Raw genomic sequence first — 27,496 nt, 5'->3', positions numbered from 1 at the left:
ACAAAGTTGGAATAGAAATAACACCTGAGAAAAAACTTTGTTCACCTGACATTGCAGCTCTCAAACTACATATTGGCCCAATGTGTAGTGTGTTTCAAAACAAGATCATTGGAGCCCAATCCAAGTTGGAAATAGATGTCCCTTGGCTTGATCCCAAGAAGAATCAATGATGCCAAAGGGATGGTTGTTTCTCCTTTGCACCTCTAAACAGTGCCCTGATGGATGTGCATGGGGGCAAGCTTTATTAGCATTACAATGAAGCAGAAACACCTCTGAAGAGATGAAAGGTGAACTTGTGTTTTGGGGTTCGGAATTTATTTTTATACTGTTTGGGGGAACTATCTAGCTGCTGTCTTAGGCCCCATCTGCACTGCCATATAAAATCCAAATTATCTGTTTTGAACTGAATTATTTGGCCATGTAGACTCATATAATCCAGTTCAGATAATACAGATTATCTGATTTTATGGCAGTGTTGATCTGTCTTTAGTATCCAGAGCTCACCAAACAGGAAGGGAAAAACACATTTTTGTAGACATTTTGTGGGGAAAGGCTGGATGGCTGCACCCTTACGTGTGGTGATGAACATGGATAGAGATGAAGTTTTTGCAGTGGCCTATTACATATGTGACATATTTCTTTCTTGCCAGAGAATCTACCTAGCTATACTTGTAGCAAGTGTTATCCGGTTGCTCTGTTGAAGGTGAAGATGCAGCTTTTGGAGGGATAGTGGAGCAGACTAAATTGGAATCAGGAAGTGGAACAAAAGCTTCAACCTCTGAATGTATGGCGATGACGTTGGAGGTTCTATGAATGGAAGAACAATTCCAAGAGGAAAAAGATGCCTGTGATGTTGGTAGGTGATTCCCTGTTGCACAGGACAAAAGTAGTGTGTGTGTGTGCCGGATAAAATATCTTAAGAAGTATGCTGTTTCCTGGGTAAAGATCCGTGATTTTACACCGTGACTAACAAGCCCATCAAGCATTACTCCTTCCCTCTACTTAACATTGGACTACATACAAGGGCGGCTCCAGCTATATGCAAACTATGCGGCTGCAGAAGGCGCAATCCTCTAGGGAGTGCCAACTTGTGCCTGAGGGGGTGCCTTGGCGGGAAGAGCCGGTGGAGCCTGGAAGGGTGCAGCACCCTCCTCCCTCCCTGGTTCCCCCACACTCTTTGTGTCTTGCTCCTTTAACTATGTCCCCGGGGCGCCTCTCTCTCTTTTCCACCCTCCAACACCCACGTCATCACCCGCAGGCTGCAGCAGAAGCAGCAGCAGCAGCAACGCGCTCAACCTTTTGTTTCTTGCTGCCGCTGGGCTTCTGCCTCCCTCCTGGTCTTCCACCCACAGCACCTGTCGCGCCCTCCACCCAGGCATGGCCTCATGCAGGACGGTGAGCAGTGCATCGGGGGCCCAGCCGAGGGCGCGAGTGCTGAGCTGGGGGAGAAGGGCCGCGTGGGCGGGAGAGCAGCCTCCAGGGAGGGAGGGAGGGAGGGCGGGTGGGCCAGGGGGATTCCTTCCTTCCCTCCCTCCCTTTCTTCCTTCCCAGCGTCCCTGGAAGTCCCTTGGAACCTTGAGTGTGGAACAAGTGGCCCACCAGGGGAGGAGGAGACAGGGCGGGGCTGAGGATCCCCTGGCACCATCCCTCTTCTCCCTTCTCCCTTCTCCCTTCTCTTCCTTTTTCCTCTTCCCTCCCATCCTTCATTCTTTCTTCCTTTCTCCTTTCCTCCCTCCCATCCTCCTTTCCTTCCTTCTTCTTCTCTTCCCTTTCTTCTTTTCTTCCTTCCTCTTCTCCCTCCTTCCCATCTTTCTTTCCTCTCTTCTTCCCTCCCTTCTTTCCTTCCTTCCTGCCTTTTTCCTTTCCTCCCTCCCTCCCTTCTTTCTTTTCTTTCTTCTTCCTCTTCTTCCTTCCTTCCTTTTCTCCTCCCTCCCTCCCATAATAGTAATAATGAAATTATTACCCCTTGTCATCTGATGTGATAATAATAATAATAATAATAATAATAATAATAATAATAATACATGTATTAACTATCTCTCCTTATCTAGCCTAATAATAATAATAATAATAATAATAATAATAATACAGTAGAGTCTCACTTATCCAACATAAACGGGCCGGCAGAATGTTGGATAAGCGAATATGTTGGATAATAAGGAGGCATTAAGGAAAAGCCTATTAAACATCAAATTAGGTTATGATTTTACAAATTAAGCACCAAAACATCATGTTATACAACAAATTTGACAGAAAAAGTAGTTCAATACGCAGTAATGCTATGTAGTAATTACTGTATTTGCGAATTTAGCAACAAAATATCATGATGTATTGAAAACATTGACTACAAAAATGGCTTGGATAATCCAGAACATTGGATAAGCGAGTGTAGGATAAGTGAGACTCTACTGTAATAATAATAATAATAATAATAATAATAATAATAATAATAATAATAATAATAATAAACAATACATTTATTACCCATTTCTTCATAACTAGGAGGAGGAGGATAAATTTATTGTGTTGCCGAAGGCTTTAATGGCCAGAATCACTGGGTTGCTGTGAGTTTTCCGGGCTGTATGGCTATGTTCCAGAAACATTCCCTCCTGACATTTCGCCTGCATATATGTCAGGCATCCCAGAGGTTGTGAGGTCTCTTGGAAACTAGGCAAGTGGAGTTTATATATCTGTGGAATGTTCAGGGTGGGAAAAGGAACTCTTGTCTGAGGCAGGTGTGAATGTTGCAATTGGCCACCTTGATTAGCATTAAATAGCCTTGCAGCTTCAAAGCCTGGCTGCTTTCTGCCTGGAGGAATCCTTTGTTGGGAGGTGTTAGCTGGCCCTGATTGTTTCCTGTCTGGAATTCCTCTGTTTTCTGAGTGCTGTTCTTTATTTACTGTCCTGATTTTAGAGTTTTTAAAATACTAACGTTTTGCCCACATCTACTAACTTTGTCCCCACTTCAAGTAAGTCACCCTAGCCTTGCCATCACAGTTGTCAGAGGTTTAGAAGAAGGTCTACTCATCATTCTCATGCTCAGCAGAGGGCAAGGACTATAGTTATCATGCTGAGCATATTCTCCAACATTCCAAAGCCTAGTTACTGTAGCCCTATTCAAGTTTTATCTGAGTAAGAAGGCTAAAACTACCATACCTCTGAATGTATGGAGATGACCTTGGAGGTTCTATGAATGGAAGAACAATTCCAAGAGGAAAAAGATGCCTGTGATGTTGGTAGGTGATTCCCTGTTGCACAGGACAAAAGTAGTGTGTGTGTGTGCCGGATAAAATATCTTAAGAAGTATGCTGTTTCCTGGGTAAAGATCCGTGATTTTACACCGTGACTAACAAGCCCATCAAGCATTACTCCTTCCCTCTACTTAACATTGGACTACATACAAGGGCGGCTCCAGCTATATGCAAACTATGCGGCTGCAGAAGGCGCAATCCTCTAGGGAGTGCCAACTTGTGCCTGAGGGGGTGCCTTGGTGGGAAGAGCCGGTGGAGCCTGGAAGGGTGCAGCACCCTCCTCCCTCCCTGGTTCCCCCACACTCTTTGTGTCTTGCTCCTTTAACTATGTCCCTGGGGCGCCTCTCTCTCTTTTCCACCCTCCAACACCCACGACATCACCCACAGGCTGCAGCAGAAGCAGCAGCAGCAGCAACGCGCTCAACCTTTTGTTTCTTGCTGCCGCTGGGCTTCTGCCTCCCTCCTGGTCTTCCATCCACAGCACCTGTCGTGCCCTCCACCCAGGCATGGCCTCATGCAGGACATATTTACATCAATCTCAGCCACACATTTTTTTGCTTAAATGGCTATGCCAAAATTGAGGTGTGCATTACATTTGTGTAATACGGTAAAGACAAGTGGGTTGCTGTGAGCTTTCTAGGCTGTATGGCCATGTTCCAGAAGCATTCTCTCCTGACATTTCGCCTGCATCTATGGCAGGCATCCTCAGAGGTTGGAAACTATTCAAGTGGGGTTTATATATCTGTGGAAGGTCCAGGGTGGGAGAAAGAAAGAACTCTTGTCTGTTGGAAGCAGGTGTAAATGTTTCAATTGCCCACCTTGATTAGAATTGAATAGCCTTTCAGCTTCAAAGCTTGTCTGCTTCCTGCCTGGGGGAATCCTTTGTTGGGATGATTTATTACTATTATTATTATTAGGCCTTACTCCCGGGAAGATTCCTCCACCGTGGATCCCTACCTATCTATCTACCTTGCCACATATTCTCCACATTGTGTGTATGTGCATAAGATACACACACAGAGACACACACACACAGTATATATATGTGTTACACACACACACATGTATATATTCTACCTCTACCTTCTACCTTTTATTTTTCAGTGATTGGTTTTTTTTGGGGGGGAGGGCGCCAAAAATACTGTTTGCTTACACTTGAAAATTACCTAGGGCCGGCTCTGACTACATAATACAGTGAGATACATCCTTCAACATATTACAAGAGACAATGAGGCTCTGGACAGGAAGGCAAATGACTTTGGGTGGTTATTTCATGATTCCTTCCTATTGAAAATCATGACCCAAGAAGAGAAAGAAGAAAATTACTGACTTCACTGATGATGCCATCATGAACAATTTGGCTTTATGGCCTGTGCTTTCATAAAGAAGGATTTCTGGAAATATATGAATTGTACAAAGACCTGGAAAAATATCATTAGAGAACAGCAGGAGTATAGGGGATAATTGTATCAGTGATACAATCGGAATTGGGTCAATACTACAAGAATCTCACAGTGGGCAGAAACATGTAGTCAGAAGAAAATTAAATATATAAATATAATGTGAGTGACATCTGTCTTGGAAACAATATATCTGAAAAGGATATAAGGGTCTTAGTAGACAAGGAGCTAAACATGAATCAACTGTATGCTTAAGAAGCAAAAATAAAAGCACAGCGCCCTATAACAAGCCAACCAACAGAAACCAAAACCAAAGCAATTCTAAGCATTAACAAAAATGCAGTATCCAGATCAAAGAAGTAGTAATACATCTCTGTTCTGGTTTGGTCAGATGTCACATGGAATATTCTGTCCAATTTTGAGCACCACAGATCAAGAGGAATATTGACAAGTTAGGACATATCCAGAGCAGGACAACCAAGATATTGAAAGCATCTTATGAGAAATAACTTAGGTAACTAAGCATTTCCTTGCCCAATTTCTTGCCCTTCTAGAAGAGTCTGCCCCACTTGTCCCCCAAAAAGCTGTAGCTTCACCTTCAACAGAGCAACCAGTTCACACTTGCTGAAGGTATAGCCAGGTAGATTCTCTGGCAAGAAAGAAAACATTCTAGGATGCTGATTTCACCCCATCTGATGAGGTCGTTAGTGGCTATTTTAGATATCTACATGGATACTGCAATAGATGATTCAGATGTACTTCATGAAAAGGAAAATCAATCTGTTTAGCAAGCTTTGCAAATACTGGTTTGTTATCAATAAATGTTTTGTTTTTATCATAATTTTATAAGCCCATATACTTGGGGGCATGTACAAATTTATTGGCCTGAGAGGGGCCATGTTTGGAAAAGTTTAAGAAACCCTGCTATGGATATCCATGAGGAACAATTAATGCCACCAGGTATTCTTTCTAAATAATAGTTCAAAATATTGACAATATCCCAGTTAATCACATCAGTGGTAAGATGTATATGGAAATTTCCCTGATGAAGAGAGAAGCCACTTCAGCCTGTTTACAGGATTCTGGAGTCGTAAATAATGACAACGTTGTATAAGACCTTTTTAAAAAGTGGTTTGAAGCATGATGATCATGAGAAGTCCATCCTGCATCTGCTCGGGATGAGTCTCTTACTCCCCCTCTTTTTTAATACTGGAAAAGGGCAATATATCCGATAGCCCCAGAAAGGCATTGCAGGGACCAGGTAATTGCAGCTTCAAGCTCCTATTCAAGGAGGTTGAGAAAAACAGTGTCATCACCTGGGGACAGCCTTGTTTGTGGAATTGGTTGAAATAATGCAGTGAGAAAATTCAGACCTGTCCCATCTCTGTTAATAATACAGGTGCTTATTCAAATTTATGATGTTTGCCTGACACCTCTGGCTGGACATTTTTTTAATTTATTCTAGCAGGGAGAAGTATCTTTACTAAGTTATGATTGATTCTGGCAGACTGTGTCTTGGAAAATAAAGACACACAAACAAATACACATATATAGCCAGCATAGGGGAACGTCTTTCCCCCAGTGTCTTCCTTCTGTGCCAGTTATTAAATATTCCAAATTAAGTGATTTTAAAAATATCTTGGGGTTTAGACCACATAATGCAAACGGCTGGGAAATATAGCATTTTCTGTTGGTTCCTACCAAGGCTTAAGCTTAAAAAAACAATGCATTATAATAATACAGATTGTCCTTGATCCTCTCAGGATTTCACAGTCTCTGCAAATCCATTCTACATGTTTTGCCGAGCATTTTATATTTCATCCTTCTTGGCTAAAGATCCCCAGGCTGGGAATGTTCCACAATCCTGCATTAAAATGAGACTGTAGAGATAGTTCATTTTTGGCTCCTCTTCTGTGTGAAAAGAACTGCACCAGTGAGGAAGAGAGCAAAAAAGGTTAGAACTGATTGATGTTCATGACCTGACAGGTCAAGACAGGATGAGCTGAATTTCCTACAAGCTCTACAGGACTCTTTCCACAAGCATATGCACTCAGTCACTTCTTCCTATCTAGCAAATCTGTTAGAAGAGCAGTGTCATTGATCCTGACTCAGTTTTTGTTAGCTAGCACCATATTTAGAATAACTAAGGCCCCTTCTACACAGCTGAATAAAATCCCACATTATCTGCTTTGAATTGGAATATATGGCAGTGTGGACTCAGACCCAGTTCAAAGCAGATATTGTGGGATTTTCTGCCTTGATATTCTGGGTTATATGGTTGCGTGGAAGGGCCCTAAAATACCATATGTCCATTCATTAACTTTCTCTTTAAAAGTGAATAGGAATAAATGTGGATTTTATTTGACCACAGAGTTAATGAAAACTATTGGAAACCTTTCAATAGTTTGTACTTCCTGTTTTTTTTCTCAAAAGCTACCATAGCTATGCTGGCATATTAAACAGTAAAAGCAAGCCGAACTTACACAGGAAATTGGGAAATGTTTTTGAATGACCATAAAATGATCCAGAATATATATTGTGTCTTCCAAAGAGTGCCATACCCAAAAAGGTTTAGAACATTTTGGGCACACTTCCATCCGATCATAGATGGGGCAGAAGTATGCTTTACTTTTCTAGGGCCCTTCAAGTAGCTTTCTTTAGAGAGGGCAGAGCTAGAGAAAGTGTCCTTTCTGTAGAACCTTTAAAATTACAGCCATCACTGGAGCATCATTCTTATTTTATATTGAGCTACGGGGATCTGACCACGGTCCTGAATTCATACAAGTAGCTGCTTTTCTGTCAATTTAGTACCTTTGAAGTGTTTCTGTCTTGAACAGGATAGAATCTTTCCAAACCAAAGTAGTTTCCCTATGTTTTTGTTCTCTGTATATTCTCATTTGTATGGATTGCATAGTTTCCCACTTCAACAGTGCAGAAATGTCTGGCACACTGGGAAGTTTGGGTGGAGAGTAGTTTAATAATCTGATTTATTCCTCCAAGTGACCTTGGACCCTCCAAGGCCTCCCTTAGCATATGCAAGTAGCTTTTCCTGGTTGCTAAATAGCCTTTTGTTTCAACCACATTGTAATATTTACTAGTGAATAAAGTTCATATTTACATAGCGACTCATTGTAGCCAAAAAGGAGTGCATTTTGGCTACCATATTCTGTTTCACTCCCTGGCTATTATCCACCTCCCACGTACCAGCACCTATAGCACTTCTGTTGCAGGTAGAAAGAACTCTGGGATACGAGATTCCTGAGAGAATGACATACCCCAGACCAACTGACATATGGTAACAACAACAACAACAACAACAACAACAACAACAACAACAACATTTATTTATAGTCCACCCTATCTCACCAAGGGGACTCAGAACAGATCACATTACACTTACACAGCAAATATTCAATGCTGTTTGGACAGACAGGATAGAGCAGAACAGCATGCAATGCCATTACATACCACATATACAGACAGACAGTATAGAGGCTATTTAACATTCTCCAGCTTCCGGCTTCACAAAGATATGCTCAATTCCAGCCACAGGGGGAGCTGCTGCTTCATCATCCACTGTGATGCCGAGTCCTTTTTGATGGTAGTACTTCCTCATGGTCTTCGCACAACATTAGTTTCATGGTGTCATAAATTAAATTAGCCTCCCAGCATTAAGAAATTTTACTTATAGAGACAGCTGTTTTTGAGCTGCTTAGGTGGGCAGCAAGCTAGGCTATTAACAGTCGGGAGCTTAACCCCGACCCAGGCTTCGAACCAACAACCAGTCAATGGTGATTTATTGCTGCTGGCTACTAACCATCTGCGCCACAGCCCAGTTCTTTGGATGCCAGGAAAGGAGGAGGAAAAGGTACAAGTAAACTTTCTTCCTTGTTGTCATTGCCAAGATGGGGGAACTTGCTATTAGAGTTGTGCACAGAACCATTTTTCTTTATTTCATCTGTTCTTTTGTTACTTTCATTACCTTCGAGAGCACGTAATGGGAAGGTTCCTCCCCATATAAAAATCAGCCTGACACAAAAGCAAGTGGGAGCCAATCCTAACTCCTCGTCTGCTTTTCGTGAGTGCATGGTGCTTCATGCCTCCTTGCCTTGGAAAGAGAGTGCATGTGTGTGGCGTGCAGGCCCAGAAAGCATGCACGCCTGCCTGCAGCCAAGCACCTCCTTTAGAGGAAGAATGAGAACTTGCCTCCTTGCCTTGGAAAGAGAGTGCATGTGTATGGCGTGCAGGCCCAGAAAGCGCCTATGCCTGCCTGCAGCTGAGCACCTCTCCTTTAGAGTAGAAACAGGTAAGAAGTCTCCTTAAAGCGCACACCTGCCTGCAGCTGAGCACCTCTCCTCAAGAGTAAAATAGCTTCAATGCCTAAAATGATGGGAAGGGAAGCCTGGGAAGCCCCCCCCCCCCATAATGGGCCTATAGAAAATGGATCTTTTGGCACCCCAGAGCAAAAACAGATATCTGCCCTCCTGATTTCGGAAGGATCCCAAAAATGGATTGGGGACCCCACCAAAAGCTAGGACACTAAACCAGTCAAAGTTTACCTAGAAAGTACAACTCTACTTGCTACCACAAGGCGGAAGCAGAGGAATGTGTATGGTGGTTGAAGGTAGTGACAGCAGGCATAAAATCTTTGGGTGAACAGGATATAGAGATCAATATTCTCATGGCTTAAGATCAGAAATTATAGGGTAGGTCTGCTTATTGTGCAAGCTCCTTGAACGCTGTTTCATTCAAATGTGAAGAGTTTTTATATCATAAAATTGCTCTAGAAAAAGCCTTGAGAAGAGTTCTCCCTAGGTTTCCAGTGCAATTCTATGGTCAAGTTGTAGCAGAAGTTCCTGTGAAAATTGACCATAGAATCATGTTAGAGGTCTAGAGAGAACACTTCTCTATGATTTTCGAGATTCTCCAGAGTGATTTTGTGGAATGCTTTAGCCAGACCCAGCATGTCATCCATTTCAAGTATCAAAAGCAGGATTCCAGGTAATATGCAAAAAATTGTGTTATTGTGTGTTATGAAAATGGCCCTGAAACAGATCCATCATGCTATATATGAAGTACATAAAATCCTAATTGTCACATGAGGAGGACAAACATTTTTTTCACTGGCACTCATAACACTATGCAACACGATTTTTGTTCTTGGGTTATAAATGCCATTTCCTAATTGGTCCTATCATAAAAACATGAAAGAGGTTTATTAAACTGCAGCACATTTTGCTATATTTTTCAATGAATATCTCATAACGTCACAAGCAATTCAACATAGTTTGTGGCAGCTACAAAACTGACGTTTTTGGAGTATAACAACTATTTTCAAAGTAAGTACACAATTAAGTAGGAGATAATATTTTCAAACCAGGAACATATTTTTTCCAAATTTTGTTAGATAGTGTAATTGTCAGTCTCAGATCAGATTATCACTTGCAGGGACTGATGTGTTGTCCAGTGAATAATGGAAATATGCATTTTTCTGTTTTTTCACCTTCGGAATTTTGAGAATCACAAGTTCCCCAAATTTACAGTTTTACCATTCTTTCTCTCACTCGGGTTATCAAGAGTACTTCACTCACCCATTTTAATGAAATGATCTAGAAGTAGAAAATGAGCAGATAACAAAATGCACAGACCCATGGGATGTTACATAGACTGGGCATGAGTGGGATGGTATAATTAGAGGTAAGGCCTTTATGTAGCATCTTTCTTTCATGAACCTTTGCAGCTAGCAAGTACTTTTTAGAGTCCTTTTTCATCTTTTTGAATGGTAATGGTAATCATTTCCAATATTTGTAAAAAAATAAACATATTAATTATATTGGCTATGTCATCTGACCTGCTGATGAAATGGGACTGTGGCTTCTCATGAATTTGTGACATGGCCAATAAGTCACCTGTGTTTGCTCCACATTTAAAAATATACCACATTAGAAATATTGGGGGGGGGGGGGGGGGGTTGAAACAGATAGAGGTTGTGAAACAGACATGGTTCACTGAACATTAACCACAGAATGATTTCTGAAGAAAATGAATTCTGATATGTGAGAATTCAGAATGTAAATAATGTCACTTTTTAAATCCTGTGAAAGTGTGTCGCTACAAATCAAGATAATGTATGGAAAGAATTGTTGAATACATATTATGCAAGCATGAGAATAAACTTATTAACCTTTTGTTGCACAAATATATCTGTGTTTTAGCAGTTTCATGCAAAAAAAATCAGCATGTGAGCTTCTTCCATTATTAAACATTCAATGAAAAATGCTGAAAAATCAATCATAAAATCACTCAGTAAGGAGATTTTTAAAAATATTTTTTTGAACATTTTTGGCCTTTAACAAAAATGAATTGAATACCTTGTAGCTATAATGTTCCTTCCATGGTGTCTCTTTTGGGGTGCATTGATCACATTTGTTTTGATCAAGAGAATAAGTTGGAATGGATATCAAATTTTATACATGCATTTCCTCATACACACATTTGTAAAGCATTTCTTCATTTGTGCATACTTTTGCAAATTTTCATATAATATGTACATTTTGTGTGCATTTTGATTACTATACCATTTTACAAAAATGGGAAAAGTGGAGATTTCGGCATACATTTTTATTTTCAGTTTGAGATATGACAATTAGGTAAATATCAAAAAAAATTGATGTATTAAATTTCTTTTCTATGCATTGGCTGTTCCTCTTCCATATAGTCTACTGAGAGAATGATACACTGGATTGACTCACCCACCTCCAAGATAACATGAGAAGAGGCAGCTGTGTATCTTTATTATCTTTACAGTTTTATTCCTCTTGGGAATGGCTCATAGCTTCCATTTCAGTATAGCCAATCTGATTTGTGGTCTCATATAAACAAGCTATTTAATATTCTGGGAATAATGTTCAACACTTTGCTTAACTCTTTAAAATTCAGACTAAAACCCACATTAAATTCAGTGCTCTACTAACTTTGATGAGTCTCGAGGTCCCACACTTATCATATTTCTCATCTGTGTTCTATTATTGTTCTACTCTTTTCTCCCACCTCAGATTACTATCTGCCAGCTTTTCATTTCCATATATGTATTTCATTCTCTGTACCTGAAATAAAATCTTTGACTGACAATTCACACTTTACTTCTTTGCATCACCCTTTTCATAAACCACGTCCTTTCTTCTTCTAGCACAAATTCACACTTTCCATTCGGTACTAGTTATATCTTCTTTTCTTCTATCCTTGCTTATGTGTCTTTGAGTTGTGTCTACCCTGTTGGTCTGGTGAACATCATTTGCATTTTGAACTCACTAAGCAGAGATCATTTGTATTGTGGATGTTGCCTAGCATTCTGTCATTGAAAAGCTAAGTATATGTTTAGCAATAACATGGTGGTGTGACTCAAGAAGCCTGGACAGCCATTTTGCTGCCTCTTTCTGAAACACCTTCATAATAGATGCCTTCTGTATTTGCAACAATAATTTCAAGAAGGGTAATTGCCACTGTTGGATGTCTTCCAGAAGACATGCATACAATTTTTGTTTTCATTCCATCTAGAGAGCATTGGGTTGCATGGAGTTAGGAGAAATACATCAAACGTGTGAACATCATTTTAGAGAAATTCTAGGATCTCCAGTTGTAATGAATGGCTTTCACTGTAGATGAGATTTACTCACTGTTGGCACTATTAGCAGCTACTATTGAAATAAATATTGTTTTTACCCAGAGAATGATCATAGCTATATCTGCATGCTGAGCTTTATATTTTTAAAGAACTCTTCTGGTCTGCATGTATAAATTCAGGGGTATATTTGCATTCATTAGGAAATGTATTTTTATTGAGTTAGTACTCAGGCTTACATTGATTAAGCATCTTATTTAGTTGCAATTTAAGAATAATACTTGAGATATCTTCCTTTTGTATTCCTGTTCTGTTTTGGACTAGTGCATTGTCTGGGTATGCATTTTCTAATGGAACCATTTATAAAATTGTAAAGCTAACTATGAGTTTTTCTAATAAATAGAATTAGAAAATGCATACCCAAGCAATATCAGGTACATGTGTGTTTTATAAAGGTTCCTGAACTCAGTATATCAGCACTGATTACGTCAGGTTAATTCTTGTCTCCATGCATAAAAACACATCGAATACAGGACTCAGTTAATAACTGAATTATTACCAAGGTTTTGTCATCTTAAAAACTCCTTTCTTCATTTTCCAGTTTGCTTCCATTTTGCTCTGTCTTTCTGAAAAGGCCTCCCTTATAACACTCTGGCCCTCTATAAGGGACTCCTACAGTATCTCCCTGATGACACTATCCCTCTTTCATTTGTCATTTCTCTCTTTGAGGTAGCTTTTCTATCTATATAGTACTTTTTTGTAGTTGCATCTGTGTCCTGCAGCATGAGGCTCATGGACCGGCATTTAAAAAATAAAACAACTAAAAGGGGGTGAATTTTTTAAATCCCACCAGTATTTTTAGTTGGAGCATGAAGGGAATGTGTACCAGGTTTGGTTCAGATCCATTTAGCCATGTAGGAGCCTTTGAGTTACATACATATGTACATGCTTCCCTATTTTTACATATTTGACATTCTAGCCACAAAATTGCACAAAGAAAAATCAACAACAGAACAATTGAACATAAAAATGCAGCCCAAAGCTCTTCATCATGCACACATACTATTCTCATCAGTTTCTTTCCTACAGTTTGCAATGTATTATGCAATGAGGATCAAGGCCTCAATCATACTTGCTGTGAATCTATTTACCACTTTAAAAGTGAGAGGGGTGATAGTTTATGTGGAATGATTGGCTACTTTGGGAATCCTATTTCTTCAGGAAATGTCTTCATGTGGGTACAGCACATCATTTATAGTAATTGAGTTGTAGCTATAATTTCCCCGAATGCTTGCTTCTTCATGAAAAGCCTCATAGTTCCCATGTCTTTCCATCAAGTTTTAATGTATGATTAAAAAAAAATTACCATAGGGATGAAAACAACTTTAGATGAACCTGACATTAAAAAAATATTTTCATACCCCTGAGACTTGCTGTAAGATAATGTACATCTGACTTTGAGCTTTCACAAATTTGTGATGCTTACAGGGCATTTCCTATAAATGTCAACAGAAAACAATGCACATATTTCAGCATACACATTTTTAAGATACATATAAATGGAAGAGGAAAAAAGTTCAGTTTCATTAATGAAGAAAAGCTACATACCTTAAGTTCATTGCATCAATGGAAACAGCTGCATAAATTAAGTACCTTGTACAAATAAATATACAATTTAGAGAAATATGTTAAAACTGGATAAATTTCAATGAAGGAGTAAGGCATAAGGTCTCATAACCTTGCATTAAAACAAGAATGGAAAGAAAATATGGGAGAATTTTGGGAAAATAAGAGATTGAGTCTGAGGTTTACACATCTCTAATTTCAGTTTTGAATATAAAACTGAATCCTTCCTGGGACTACATCAAAGTGTGTTGCAAAAGAATAAAAGTTCACAATCATTTTGTATGTGGTAACCACTATATCCATATAAGAGCATGAACATTTTAAAGAAGACCTTTGCAGTTGCTACATGATTAATACACTTTATTCCAAAATGTACCTTTCTAAATGAATTATTTCAAAGAGAACATATTTATGTTTATGTTAATGCTTTCTAAAAAATATATATGTTGTTCAGTCTAGAGGAGTGCAAAATTTAGATTATATCCCAAATGAATTAATTGTGGCATGTGTGGCAGCTTTTGACATCTCAGTGCTTATTCTATATCTTGATTTTTTTTAAAAAAGAAAACTATTTTCTCCTGCTCCACTACCATTTCTTTATCCATTTGTACATCTGTTCTTTCATGTAACCTATATACTCATTTCATGTATAAGTCTAGAAATTTAATTCAGAGTATCAACCAAAAAACTTTAGCATTGACTTATCCATGAGCCAATATGAATGCTGTACTTTGACTCTTTTTTTTAAAAAGAACCATGCTCTCCTTTGAGTAAAGTGGCAAAAGGCAAGAGTTTAGTTCATCTGTGCAAAATCTTTAAAAAGAAGTGCCAACCCCCTCTGCCATCTCCATTGTGGTCTGGCCTTTTTGAATGTTTAGGCAGGGAAATGGCAATGACCCAGGGTGACTGGACCTATGAGGTGGCATTGGTGGTTTCCCCTCTATCTGGAATGACCCTCAACTTACCCATGAATCATATCAAAATTCATAGCTTTGGCCCTAAACCTGCCTTCGCATTATAAATATTGTATACTGTATTTGCCATTATGTAACCACCAACTGATGAAAGTTTGCATTTTTGAAGGACATTTGATGCATTTTATTTCCTCTTTTGTATGTGTGGTTTAATTATAACATCTCTTATTATCCATTGCATCCTGGCGCTTACCATGTGAAAAGGCTGAGGATTTTTGAATATGAATTTTTGAATTTATTAAAAGATAATTATATGTATAGAATACAATAAGCAGGGAATTGGAGTTTATGAAGGTGAAAGGGTTCTGTTTTGCAGACAGATTGCTCCAGCAGGAAGTCTGTGATGGAAATGGGAAGAGGTACTTAAAATATCAATGGTAGTACTCACACAATTCTTGTCTTTGTCTGACTATGCAAGTTCAGCTGAAACACATACAAAAAGGCCTAAGAAAAAGACAATGCATTCATCTGAATTTGCTTTGAACATGAAATGTTAATTGAACTAAGCCAAATTGTCTTCAACATTGACCGAAGCACCATAGTGATTTAAAAACATGAACAATTCTTATAGGCCAATGACCTTTGTATTCAACTAAGGGACTAAAACCTCTGATGAAAACTACATGAATGGATTGGGGTTCAAGAGGCATGCTATTTCATAATCTTGAGAAGCAGATTTAAATAATTAAGGGAACCAATTATTTCCTTAGTCTACATGATGGGTTCCTAGTGAGGATAGCAATATTAAGCCAAAGAGAGTGTGTTTTATTCAGATTTCCTTTAGCCTTATTCTAATGATTCTCAAACCAGGTTAATAGCCAATAATATTTTCTTCACATTAATTTTACCCTTTCTACAACACTGTGGCAAAGTTTTGCTAACTATAGAGTTTTAACCTGTAATAAGATAGAGGACACGTTTGTACACTACTAAGTTAAGAAATTAAACACATGTACATTATTGGTAAGTAAAATACCCCACTTTCCTAGGTTTTTTCACATTATACATAGACATAAGATAATTTTGCTCAGTCATTTTTAAAAACAGAATTAACAAATATATAACTCCTAACCCAAGAATGGAAATTGAAACAATTTGCTTTAAGAAATCAGTGTATTTCTAGCCCAGTGATGCATTTTGCAAATAAAAAATACAGTTTGATAGCATATTCAGCTTTGAAAAATGTATAAAACCCACTCTAAGAATTTCTAAAATGTATATAAACACACTTTAATCAGTGTAGCTGTGCATCATGAAATATATCTATATATATTATGAGTGGAAGTGTGGACAAAAGGGACATTTGTAAAAATGGGTTTGGATTTTCCGGTCACTCCCAGTTCTAATATCATGTCAGGAAATGGTTTCTAACTGTGAACAGGGAGTAAAGATTATGTAGATTGGAGATGTAAACTAAATTCTATGGGACAAAACAAAATAGGAAACAATTTAGGTGCTGGGTGAGAGAAGGAAAACATTGCTCATTTTCACAGACACTTATAATGGACTGAATGTATGTTCCCTTCTTCTTGAGTGACTGCAAAGATGGGAAAGTGCTTACTATAACATTTTCAGTTTGAAGCAAAATTCTCTGAATTTTTTGTGGTGGGCTAGCTATGTTGACAAATGTAATGGTACAAGGTACGGTTCTTTTCTTTCCTCTAACTGAAAGACACCTCTGCTGTCACTTCAAATAGCTGTTTTTCCTGTTCTCAGGCCTCCTGGCAGCACCCTTTCTTACTTTTTATCAAAACATCCAGTGTGGGGAGAAACCGGTCACAGTGTAAAGTTACATTCCCCACCCTGAAAATGTTGTCTGACCCCAATAAGGTCTTCTCCCTCACCTTATTGTAAGTATGAATTTAACTCCTAATCAGTCAACAAAATAAGGAGACCAGACAAAAGTATGCAATAACTAGGGACAATTTTATTGAATTCTACCTATTCAAACATTTCTTCATGAACTGCAATATAACCTGAATTGGGGGGAGCACTAGATGTGGGATAAGCTGAGGCAATTGGTCACTCCCAAACTTAGAATCGTAGAATAATAGAGTTAGAAGAGATCACATGGACCATGTAGTCTGATATGGGCACACCCAGGCCCAGAGGCTGGATGCAACCCCTTGGGCTCTTTTCTCAGGCCCTCCTCTCTCTCACCGTCCTATCCTCCCTTCTCTTTTTCCTTCCTCCTTCCATATTTCCCTTCATCCCTCTTTCTCCTCCCCTCCCTCCTTCCTCTTCTTTCCTCTTTCACCCTTTCATCCTTCATTCCCTCTTTCCTCCCTTCTTCCCTCTTTCCCTTTCTCTTTCCTTCCCCTTTGTCTTTCCTTCTCTCTTTTCTCCCTCCATTCCCTTCCTTCCTTCCTTCTCTTTTTCCTTCCTCCTGGAGAATGTTTAGCTGGGAGAAGAGATAGTTGAGAGGGAACATGAGAACCATGTTTCAAGATTTAGAAGGGTGTCCCATTGAGGAGGAGGAAAACTGACCGCCTGCTGCTCTAGAGACCAGGGCACAAGGGAGCAATGGGTTCAAATGGCAGGGAAAGAGATTTGACCGAAACAATTAGGAAGAACTTTGTGGAGAGTGGCATAGACTGCCTGGGAGTGTGGGGACCTTTCTGCAGAGACTATTGGGAGTGCTTTGATTGTGCCTCCCTGCATGGCAGGGGGTTGGACTGGATGGCCCTTGGGGGTCTCTTACAGCTCTAGGATTCTAGGATTCTTTATCAGAAGTAGGCAATACGGGGTCTAATGGATACACTTTTTTCAACCCCTTTGGAATCCAAACATTTCCTGCCTTTCCTTCACTTTCTGCCTCTGAAAGAGAAGAAGAGGGGGAGGAAAGGGCAGGGAGGTGATTTGGGGAGAACCCCCTCCCTCCTGGCTCACCCACCCTGCTCTGACACCCCCAAGTTAGAAAGTTTGCCCATGCCTGATCTAGTCCAACCCCTTACCATATAGAAAAGCACAATCCAGCCACTGTTTAAATGCCTCAAAGGAAGGATCTTCCACCACCCTCTGAAACAGAGAGTTCCACTGCTGAACAGCTCTTACAGTCAGGAAGTTCTTCCTAATGTTCAGGTGAATCTCTTTTCCTGTAACTTGAACCCATTGTTCCAAGTCCTAGTCTTCAGGGCAGGAGAAAACAAGCATGCCATCATTTTACATATTTATACATGGCTATCATATCTCCTCTCAACCTTCTCTTCTGCAGACTCTTCCCTAGTTTCCCTGGGCAAAGGCACCTGAGTTCCCTGAGTGAAACCCAGTATTACATCAAGTTGCTCCCAAGGTCAGAAAAACTGACCCATGAATTCCAACCCCGATCCGCATAACCCCATGTGAGAGTAAAAGTCCCAGACCAGCTCCAAGGACAGTCCTTTTTATCCATCCCTTGGTCACCTAACACACACAGCTGGATTTCCTGTTTCCATTCTTCACAAAACTCAGAGTTCTAGGCACTCACCAAGATGTTAAACCATTTCCCCAAATCTATGAAACCTATTTAAGGCACCAACCAAGCCAATTACTCAGATACCTGAGCAGTGTAGGGTAAGCAAAAACAAAAACAAAACCATCCTAAAAGGAGGAAGAAAATCCCTACCCATACCTGAAGTGATCCTTAAAGTAAGACCGAGGCAAGATAGAGGGCCAATGACAATCCAGATGAAGAAGGGGGGAAGGGGGACAGTAACCCCTTAAATAGGTATAGGCCATGCCCCCAGACCTTCATTCATCCCAAGAGCCCCAAGAACATGACAACAGTGGGCTGTAATCATTGGAAGTCAGCACACAGATTTTTCCCTCCATGCTGGGCTTTCAGTTGAGAAGAAATCTAATTATAATTTCAGTATATTGTGGAACAAATGAATTGTGCTTAGGAAATTTACAGTCAATATGTGTTCTGGTTCTGTGAAAAACTGGGTGTAAAATAATGTCAAAGTTCTTCATCCTATTGTAGGTTGGAGAGGAATTTTCGTAAATTCATCCTTTCCCCATCCTGGCTTTCAACACCTAACTGGAGTGATTAGTTTGATGCAAGAAATAAATAAAAAAATAGTTCTTTCCACTGAAACCACTTCTGAAATTTTCAGTGGTGGATCCTATGGAGATGCCTATTAGTATGGTATAAGTTAGAAAGGATCCTCATGGGGTGATGCCCATGCCCCTTCTTATGCACTATTATCACAGTTTAACTGTCATGAGAACATCCTATGGAATCCTGGAGTTTGCAGTTGGCACCAGAACATTACACAAATATTTGACTATGACTCCACTTTAACTGTTAAGGCTTCATTTTATGGAACCCAGGGATTTGTATTTTGGTGAAGTATTGGAACCTATTGGCTAATACTTTAAAAGGTCCTCCTTAGCCATCGATCCCAGAATTCCATAAGATATTGCCATGGCAGTTAAAATGTTTAAAAGAAATGCTTTTAGGTTTGGAAAGATTAACCATTTACAAGAAACGTTGCCCAGGGGACACTCATCTGTATTTATTCAGGAGGCTTTTTCCATGTCCCCCACAAAGATAACCACTTGAAGCCTAACCCTGCCAAGACACAAGTGTGCACTTTCCCCCTATGGAACCATGAAGCCAATAGGAAATGGAAAGTTTAATGGGAAGGTCAAGAGCTTGAACATTGTTTCCTTCCTAAATATCTTGGTGTCACCTTAGATTGTACACTAACACATAGGAAACACTGCATGAATGCCAAACACAAAGTAGCTGCACACAATTATATCCTGTGGAAACTTACTGGCAGCGCAGACCCAAAATTAATAAGAACATCAGCCCTGGCCTTGTCTTGCTGAACTGCTGACTATGCCTGCTCTGTTTGGCACAAGTCTGCCCATGCAAAGCAAGTGAACATAGCATAATCACAGGATGTCTTAAACCTGCACCTGTTAATAAACTCTACAAGATAGCTGGCATTGCCCCCCCCCCCCGATGTGTGATGAGAAGTTACTGCTAACTGAGAGAGAAATAAGGATGAACATTGTGAAAGCCAACCACTGCACGGCTATCAGCCTCCTCAAATCAAGACTCGAATCAAGAAAAAGCTTCATAAGAACCACCACTCCTCTTAACGTTCCCCCACTAACAGCAAGAGTATCCCTGTTGGAAGTTAAACCAGGAAATCTCAATTGGATGGCCCCCCATGAGAGTCTGCCTCCAGGGGCAAACCAAGAATGGTCAGCTTGGAAGTCCCTGAACAGACTCAGAAGTGGAATGAGCAGATCAAAAGACAACCTGGCAAAATGGCACTATCAAAGGGAGTTCTCCACCTTGTACGACTATGGAGAAGAACAAATAACTCTGCATCTGTATGCTTGTCCACAATGTCCTGCCTCATGTGCAGAGGAAGAAGGGCTAGACGTCATGATCATCAAGTTTGCAGATGACACCAAACTGGGAGGGATAGCTACTCCAGAAGACAGGAGCAGAATCCAAAATGATATTAACAGATTAGAGAGATGGGAGGAAACTAACAAAATGAAGTTCAACAGGGACAAATGCAAGATACTCCACTTATGCAGAAAAAATGAAATACAAAGATACAGAATGGGGGATGCCTGGCTCGACAGCAGTACGTGTGAAAAAGACCTTGGAGTACTCGTGGAAAACAAGTTAAAAATGATCCTACAATGTGATGCAGTGGCAAAAAAAAAAAAAAGCCAATGGGATTTTGGCTTGCATAAATAGGAGTATAATGTCTAGATCCAGGGAAGTCATGCTACCCCGCTATTCTGCCTTGGTCAGACCACACCTGGAATACTGTATCCAATTCTGGGCACTGCAATTGAAGGGAGATGTTGACAAGCTGGAAAGTGTCCAGAAGAGGGCGATGAAAATGATCAAGGGTCTGGAAAACAAGCCCTATGAGGAGCGGCTTAATGAGCTGGGCATGTTTAGCCTGCAGAAGAGAAGGCTGAGAGGAGACATGATAGCCATGTATAAATATGTGAGGGGAAGTCATAGGGAGGAGGGAGCAAGCTTGTTTTCTGCTGCCCTGGAGACTAGGACATGGAACAATGGCTTCAAATTACAGGAAGGGAGATTCCACCTGAAGATTAGAAAGAACTTTGTAACTGTCAGAGCTGTTCGGCAGTGGAACTCTGTCCTGGAGTGTGGTTGAGGCTCCTTCTTTGGAGGCTTGTAAGCAGAGGCTGGATGGCCATCTGTCCGGGATGCTTTGAATGTCATTTTCCTGCTTCTTGGCAGAGGGTTGGACTGGATGGCCCGTGAGATCTCTTCCAATTCTATGAGTCTATTAATTGTTTGAGGCTACAGACACTGTGGTCGCTGTTGTGCATTTTTGGTCAAAAGACATTTAGCCGCTTCTGCTCCATTTTTATCAGTTTTATACTAATTTATGCAATGCTTTTGATATGAAATAAAATAAATAAATGGCAGTTAAAATGGGATATTGAGCTATAACTATATAGTATGAAAGTGCCCCTGCTCTGGTGGATCTAGCTGGGGTGCTCTAGAATTGCAGGCCACTGCATTTTGGAAACAATGCTATAACAAATCATCCCAGATTAGAAGGGAAGACTGCAGTACAGAATCAGATTTTGCACTCATCTCTGTTATAAAGGCTTCACTTGTGCAAATGCATATATATCTGACCCTCTTTCTACTGGTATCTATAATTTTAAATCAAAGTATAGTCTGTGGGTTCATGGTGCCATTAGTTCTTCTTGAATCAGGATTCCCATCATTTATGCAATTTTCCATTAAGCCATCACATATTATGAAAATAATTGGATAAAAGCTTCAGTTCTCCAGATCATTCATTCAGCAAACTCTAGTTTTCCCTTGACTAAACTGAGCTTTGAGCTAGAGATGCTTATATTCTGATTAATCCATTTAATCACAGCCTTTATTACATACATTTTCAGAGTGCCTGTGAAGTATATTTCAATAACAGATAGAAATGTCAATCAACCCACATTTAACAGGCATCGCAGATGGTGCACCGTGTAAACAAAGAAACTTAAAAATTCTACTGACCTCTGAAATGTCATATTAACATTATAGAATGGGTGTCTCTATCTAGAACATAAATTTACATCATTGAAGATTAGGGGTTATTTTTCTTCCCTTTTAAGAAAATTTATGCAAGGCAGGAGGATCGATATGCCACATAATGCTTAGAGGTTTAATATGTTTTCTGGACTACAAATCTCAAAATCCTCTAGCATGGTCACCTCTTTATATTAAACTTTGGGGTTTGCTATTATCTGTGGTTTCATATATCCATAGGGTGGTCTTGGGGCCTCATCACAAAGGACAGGTGAAGTGTCCCACTTTGTCTGGAATCATGTGAAAGGAGAGGGGCGGTGGGGCAAATTAATTGCCCTGTATGTAGCTCCCTCTTGGTGATACTTTCCTAATCACACAGGGGAAGCATCACCTCCCTGAAGCCTCCCATGTTGTGAGGAAAGCCTTCAGCAACACTTTCACCCTGGTTAGGGGCAGGATCTTTGCTGGAGGTCATATCTCGAATCTTCCTTTTTTGGGCAAGTTCCTGGAGCGGGTGGTTGCTTCTCAGCTCCAGGGGTTCTTGGATGACACTGATTTTCTGGATCCATCACAATCCGGCTTTAGACCTAGGCACAGTACCGAAACGGCTTTGGTCGCCTTGGTTGATGACCTCCGGAAGGAGCTGCATAGGGGGAGTGTGTCCCTACTGGTTCTCTTGGACATCTCAGCGGCTTTCGATACCATCGACCATGGTATCCTTCTGGGACGGCTCTCCGGGATGGGCCTTGGGGGCACTGCTTTGCAGTGGCTCCAGTCCTTTCTAGAGGGCCGTTCCCAGTTGGTGAAGCTGGGGGAGACCTGCTCAGACCCCTGGCGTTTGACCTGTGAGGTCCCACAAGGTTCTATTCTTTCCCCCATGCTTTTCAACATCTACATGAAACCGCTGGGAGAGGTCATCCGGAGTTTTGGAGTTCGGTGCCATCTCTACGCAGATGACACCCAACTCTACTACTCTTTTCCACCGAAATCCAAGGAAGCCCTTAGGATACTGGACCAGTGCTTGGCCGCTGTGATGGACTGGATGAGGGTGAATAAACTGAAGCTTAATCCCAACAAGACAGAGGTGCTCCAGGTCAGTCACATGTCTGATTGGGCTATTGGGTGGCAACCTGTGCTTGATGGGGTCGCACTCCCCCTGAAGGCACAGGTCCGCAGCTTGGGGGTCCTCCTAGACTCAGCATTGATGCTTGATGCTCAGGTGTCAGTGGTGGCCGGGAGGGCCTTTGCACAACTAAAACGTGTGCGCCAGCTGCGACCATACCTTGTGAAGTCTGATCTGGCTACAGTGGTCCATGCCTTAGTTACCTCTATGTTGGATTATTGCAACGCACTCTACATGGGGCTGCCTTTGAAGACAGCCTGGAAACTCCAACTAGTTCAGTGGGCGGCAGCCAGGTTCCTAACAGGAGCGAATTACAGGGAGCGGTAAACCCCCCTGTTTAAGGAGCTCAACTGGCTGCCATTTATTTTCTGAACCCAATTCAAGGTGCAGGTGTTGACCTACAAAGCCCTGAATGGTTTGGAACCCACTTACCTTTCTGACCGCATCTCCCCCTATGAACCTGAACGATCCCTTTGTTCGTCGGGGGAGGCCCTCCTCTCACTTCCGCCTCCGTCACAAGTGCGGTTGGTGGGGACGAGGGAGAGGGCCTTCTCCGTGGCAGCCCCCCGGCTCTGGAACACGTTCCCCAGGGAAATTAGGCAAGCTGCCACCTTGGAAGTGTTCAGGAAGAGCCTGAAAACTTGGCTCTTCACACAGGCTTTTGAATAAGTACCGCCCGCTGTACGCTAAACCCTTTTACTAGCAGTTACTTCTGAGCAGTTGTACCTGTTAGTTAACTCCTCAACCTAGCCACAGAGTTCACCCCAGTTTAAGGTTCTCCCCATGATCTTATAGCACCTTAACTTCCTTCATGTTTACAAGCTTCACTCAGTGCACTTTGCCCAGTCCATTGTATGATTTTATTGCTGTGTTTTATCGTGTGTTTTATAATGACTGTGATTTTATTTTATGCCTTTTAATTTTATTTATGTGTTTTTTGTATTTGATACCACTGTATGCTTGTTTTATATCTGTGAGTCGCCCCAAGTCCCTCTGGGGAGATGGTGGCAGAGTATAAAAATAAATTTATTATTATTATTATTATTATTATTATTATTATTATTATTATTATTATTTTTATTATTTGACATCTAGTGATGTCTAGCATGGGGCTCCATCCAGAAGACGGGGTGAAAGCATCCTAGGACACAAAATCCTCCTGTCCAAGCTTGGAATGTAATCCCTGTAGATAGTGGGGTTGTACTGTATTTACTGTGTGGAGAAAATGGAATATCATTGTGGTGAGATGAAGTAATTTTTTTCAGTGGTGAAACATGAATGATTATTTAATTCAAACATGATGTGGGTAAGTAAATCCTTACAGAATTCCTTACAGTGGCTGGGGCCTTGTGATCCCATGTTGCAATTAAGGACTCTTAATTAGATCAACATAAGTTAAACTGGGCAATTACTGAAGCACTGAGCCAGGTATCAGGAAGAAGACCAAAAGAAAACCTGAAACAACAATTCTATGGTTGCATATCAAAGGATGAGACAGGTACTCTTATTTTAAACAGAGGTTAGATGGACATTTCTTCAAAATGTTTAGTTGTGTCTTCTTGCATGGTTATGTGGCGAATAGATAAACCTTGTAAACAAGAAACAGAGGTAATGTGTATAGTTAGAAGTGAGATGGTCTTTATATGGTAGGTCCTCTATTGTGGAATGGCCACCGTAATAGCACACAATGACTTTTGTGATGCAAGGTGACAATTTTTTCACTGCCCTAGATGTTAACAAGAACTGATTCAGTACTTCCAAATTGGGTTGGGTGATCTGGCGATCCACATAAATGCATTGAGTTTGGAGGAGGTGGAAAAATACCCCGATTCCTCCACAGCTGTGAAGCTGCGGATGCTGGTTTGAGGTCAGACTTCGTGGTGCATAAAAATACAACTCAGGCCTCATATCAGTTCCAGGGCTTCCCATTTAATCATCCACACAGTGAAATCACTTCCTTCATGGTCTTAAGTCAGTATGGTCCAACCTTTAGTTACCCGAGGGCCAATCAAACTTTAGTATAGGAATGTGAGGGCCAGAGACATTCCAGAAAGAAAATGTTTCTTAAAAACTTAAAGCAGTAAGAAGGGTAAACATTTTTTTTTCCAAATGTTAAATTAAAATATTTTTCCAGTAAAAAGGGCAAGGGACAACAAAAATGTATTGGTGGGCCACATGTGGCCGGCAGCCCGTGGCCCGCGGGTTGGAAAACACTGGTCTAAGTGATCAGTGTGGATATCCATCACACTGGTTCATATCTCTCATTCATCCACTTGTGTGCCTTACTGTGCCTCAACTGATGAAAATCTGTTGATATAAATGATGTCTTGAAATGTCAAAGGCTTTCATGGCCGGAATCACTGAGTCTCACCTGAGGTTTTTTTTAATTAAAAAAAAATCATCATTTGTAAAAAATAGTGTGGAAAATGCTTGAGGTTGTGGGTTGTTGTGAGTTTTCCGGGCTCATGGCCATGTTCCAGAAGCATTCTCTCCTGACCTTTCACCCACATCTATGGTAGGTATACTTCACAACCTCTGAGGATGCTTGCCATAGATGTGGGCAGGTGAGAATACTTCTGGAACATGGCCATGCAGTCCAGAAAACTCACAACAGCCCGATGTCTGGAAAACTCGTTGCTGATCCACATAATATCATGAGAGGTATGGTTTGGGTCATGCTCTTTAGGAATTTGTAGACTTAATCCTTAATCATGCCTGGATTATTTACAGTATGATACATTATAAATATTCACAGCTTCTGTATTTGCAATGACTGACTTAAGCCATTACAAAGCATGATTTACCCTGTCTGGATCTATCTTACTAGGTTTTTAATCCATGAGACAATAAACCAAAGAAACATAGTTGCAAGGAATGGGTTCATACTGAGAAAGTTCACATTAAAGAGGGCTGGTCTGGGCTAGAGTACTGAGTTTTGTTTATAAAGATTATAAATGTTTTTAATGTATTCCCTTATGATCCACCAATCATTTTATACTTTCCCTAGAACAGTAATAAGGTGTGAGAAGCCTAGTAAAAGTGTTTTATCATTCTTTTAAACTGAATAAATGTGAAAGAATAAATACAAGAGAAGTGGACTTTAAAAAAATTAACTTCATGTTTTAATTTTTTTTCCTTTATTTGAAGCAATCTCTAACAGATGTATTTTTTTTTTTAAATCAGTGTTAGGTGGTAGAACTTTCTGATTCCATGAAATGTTTCCACGGTAACTGCAGGAAGCTGATAACTCTAGTGTCTACAACCAAACACAGTAAATGCAAAAAACCCCCCAATAAAATTAAAAGAGAATCTGCAAACACTTGAAGTTAAAACTGTAATGCTGCATTTTATAGGAAGGCAGGAATAAAAGTGAAAACGTGTTATGTTTGTAAGCTAGTTGATAGATGATGCACCGTTTCTGCAAATAAATGACTTTCTTTGCAAAGAGAGTGCATTAGAAACTGGCTAGACATTTTTCAGTGGTTGCCATTATATTTTCAGAAGTGGAAACTGGTCACTCAATAGGGAGCATTTGTCCATTGAACACCTGCTGTGGGTTGATAATATTCAATGTAATATTCATAGTAATGGGGAGGAATTTTGTTTTGGCTCTGCAACCATTGCAAACCCATCTTTTTCAAAGGTCTGATATTTTCACTGCATAGGACTTCAGAATGCATTTATATTTTTAATCCTAATTCACATTGGTGTGGGACATTTTAAACCTTTGCACTCACCTTTCTAGCTTTTCCAGCTGAATTCCTCCTGGAACAGTTCTTCTAGAAAATTGTTATGCTGACCAGTATTTCCTAGAGCATTTGAAATGGTGGGTGGGCTGGATTCTTTCTTCAGGGTGTTTTTTTTGTGTGTGTGTGTGACTACAATTGTTTTTCTCTATTCTGGTTTGGCAGCCAATGGCTCATGATCTTTCACTGATTTATGGATCTTTTATGTTACTGCATGTTGGTTGTAATGTAACATATTTAGGCAAAAATGCCCTGTGTAATATAATTGCAGTGGAATGCTCTTGTTTTTCTTTTACTAGCCTATATATACAACATTGTTCAGGTGTCATGGGCCCTGTTGTCTGCCCACTTTCTCTCTTCTCCAGCTCTGCATGGCACAATATCTGCATGGGAACACTGACAACCCTCTTTGGGTAGGTGCTCTTTATTACTTTTCTTTCCTTCCTTCCTTCATTTGCCTCATGCATCTTCTTCTTCTTGCTCGTTTCCTTTCTTTCTTTTCTTCTTCCCTTACTTTCCCAGATATACTTCCCCATGCAGCCTTCTTTCCTTCTTTCTCTCCTTTTTCTTTTTTCTCCCTACCTTCTCTCACTCTTCCTTCTCCATTCCTTTCTTTCCCTTCTTTTTCTCCTCCCTTCCCTCCCCTCTCCCTCCCTCTCTCTTTCCCTCCCTCCTCCACATATACATGTCACCTGGCAGTAGCCAAGCCACTTCATTCCTTTTAT

At 40.4% G+C, this 27,496-nt stretch overlaps 1 protein-coding gene across 4 annotated transcripts in view; it reads left to right on the top strand.

Moving 5' to 3' along the window:
• The window catches only part of ctnna3 (catenin alpha 3), a 1,223,202-nt gene that overhangs the window by 651,048 nt on the left and 544,658 nt on the right, over positions 1 to 27,496 (top strand). For 3 of the 4 annotated variants that reach the window (XM_062977502.1, XM_062977500.1, XM_062977503.1), the window contains one exon: positions 27,071 to 27,184. The exons of the other annotated variant lie outside the window; for it this stretch is intronic. In XM_062977502.1, coding sequence (XP_062833572.1) covers positions 27,071 to 27,184 — 114 coding nt within the window. The remainder of the gene's footprint in view (positions 1 to 27,070; positions 27,185 to 27,496) is intronic. 4 annotated transcript variants of the gene reach the window in all.

This window comes from Anolis carolinensis, chromosome 3 (assembly GCF_035594765.1).
Source record: "Anolis carolinensis isolate JA03-04 chromosome 3, rAnoCar3.1.pri, whole genome shotgun sequence".
NCBI classification, from domain to species: Eukaryota; Metazoa; Chordata; class Lepidosauria; order Squamata; family Dactyloidae; genus Anolis; species Anolis carolinensis.
The sequence above is the reverse complement of the archived record's forward strand: the minus strand, read 5'-3'. Positions and strand labels throughout refer to the sequence as shown.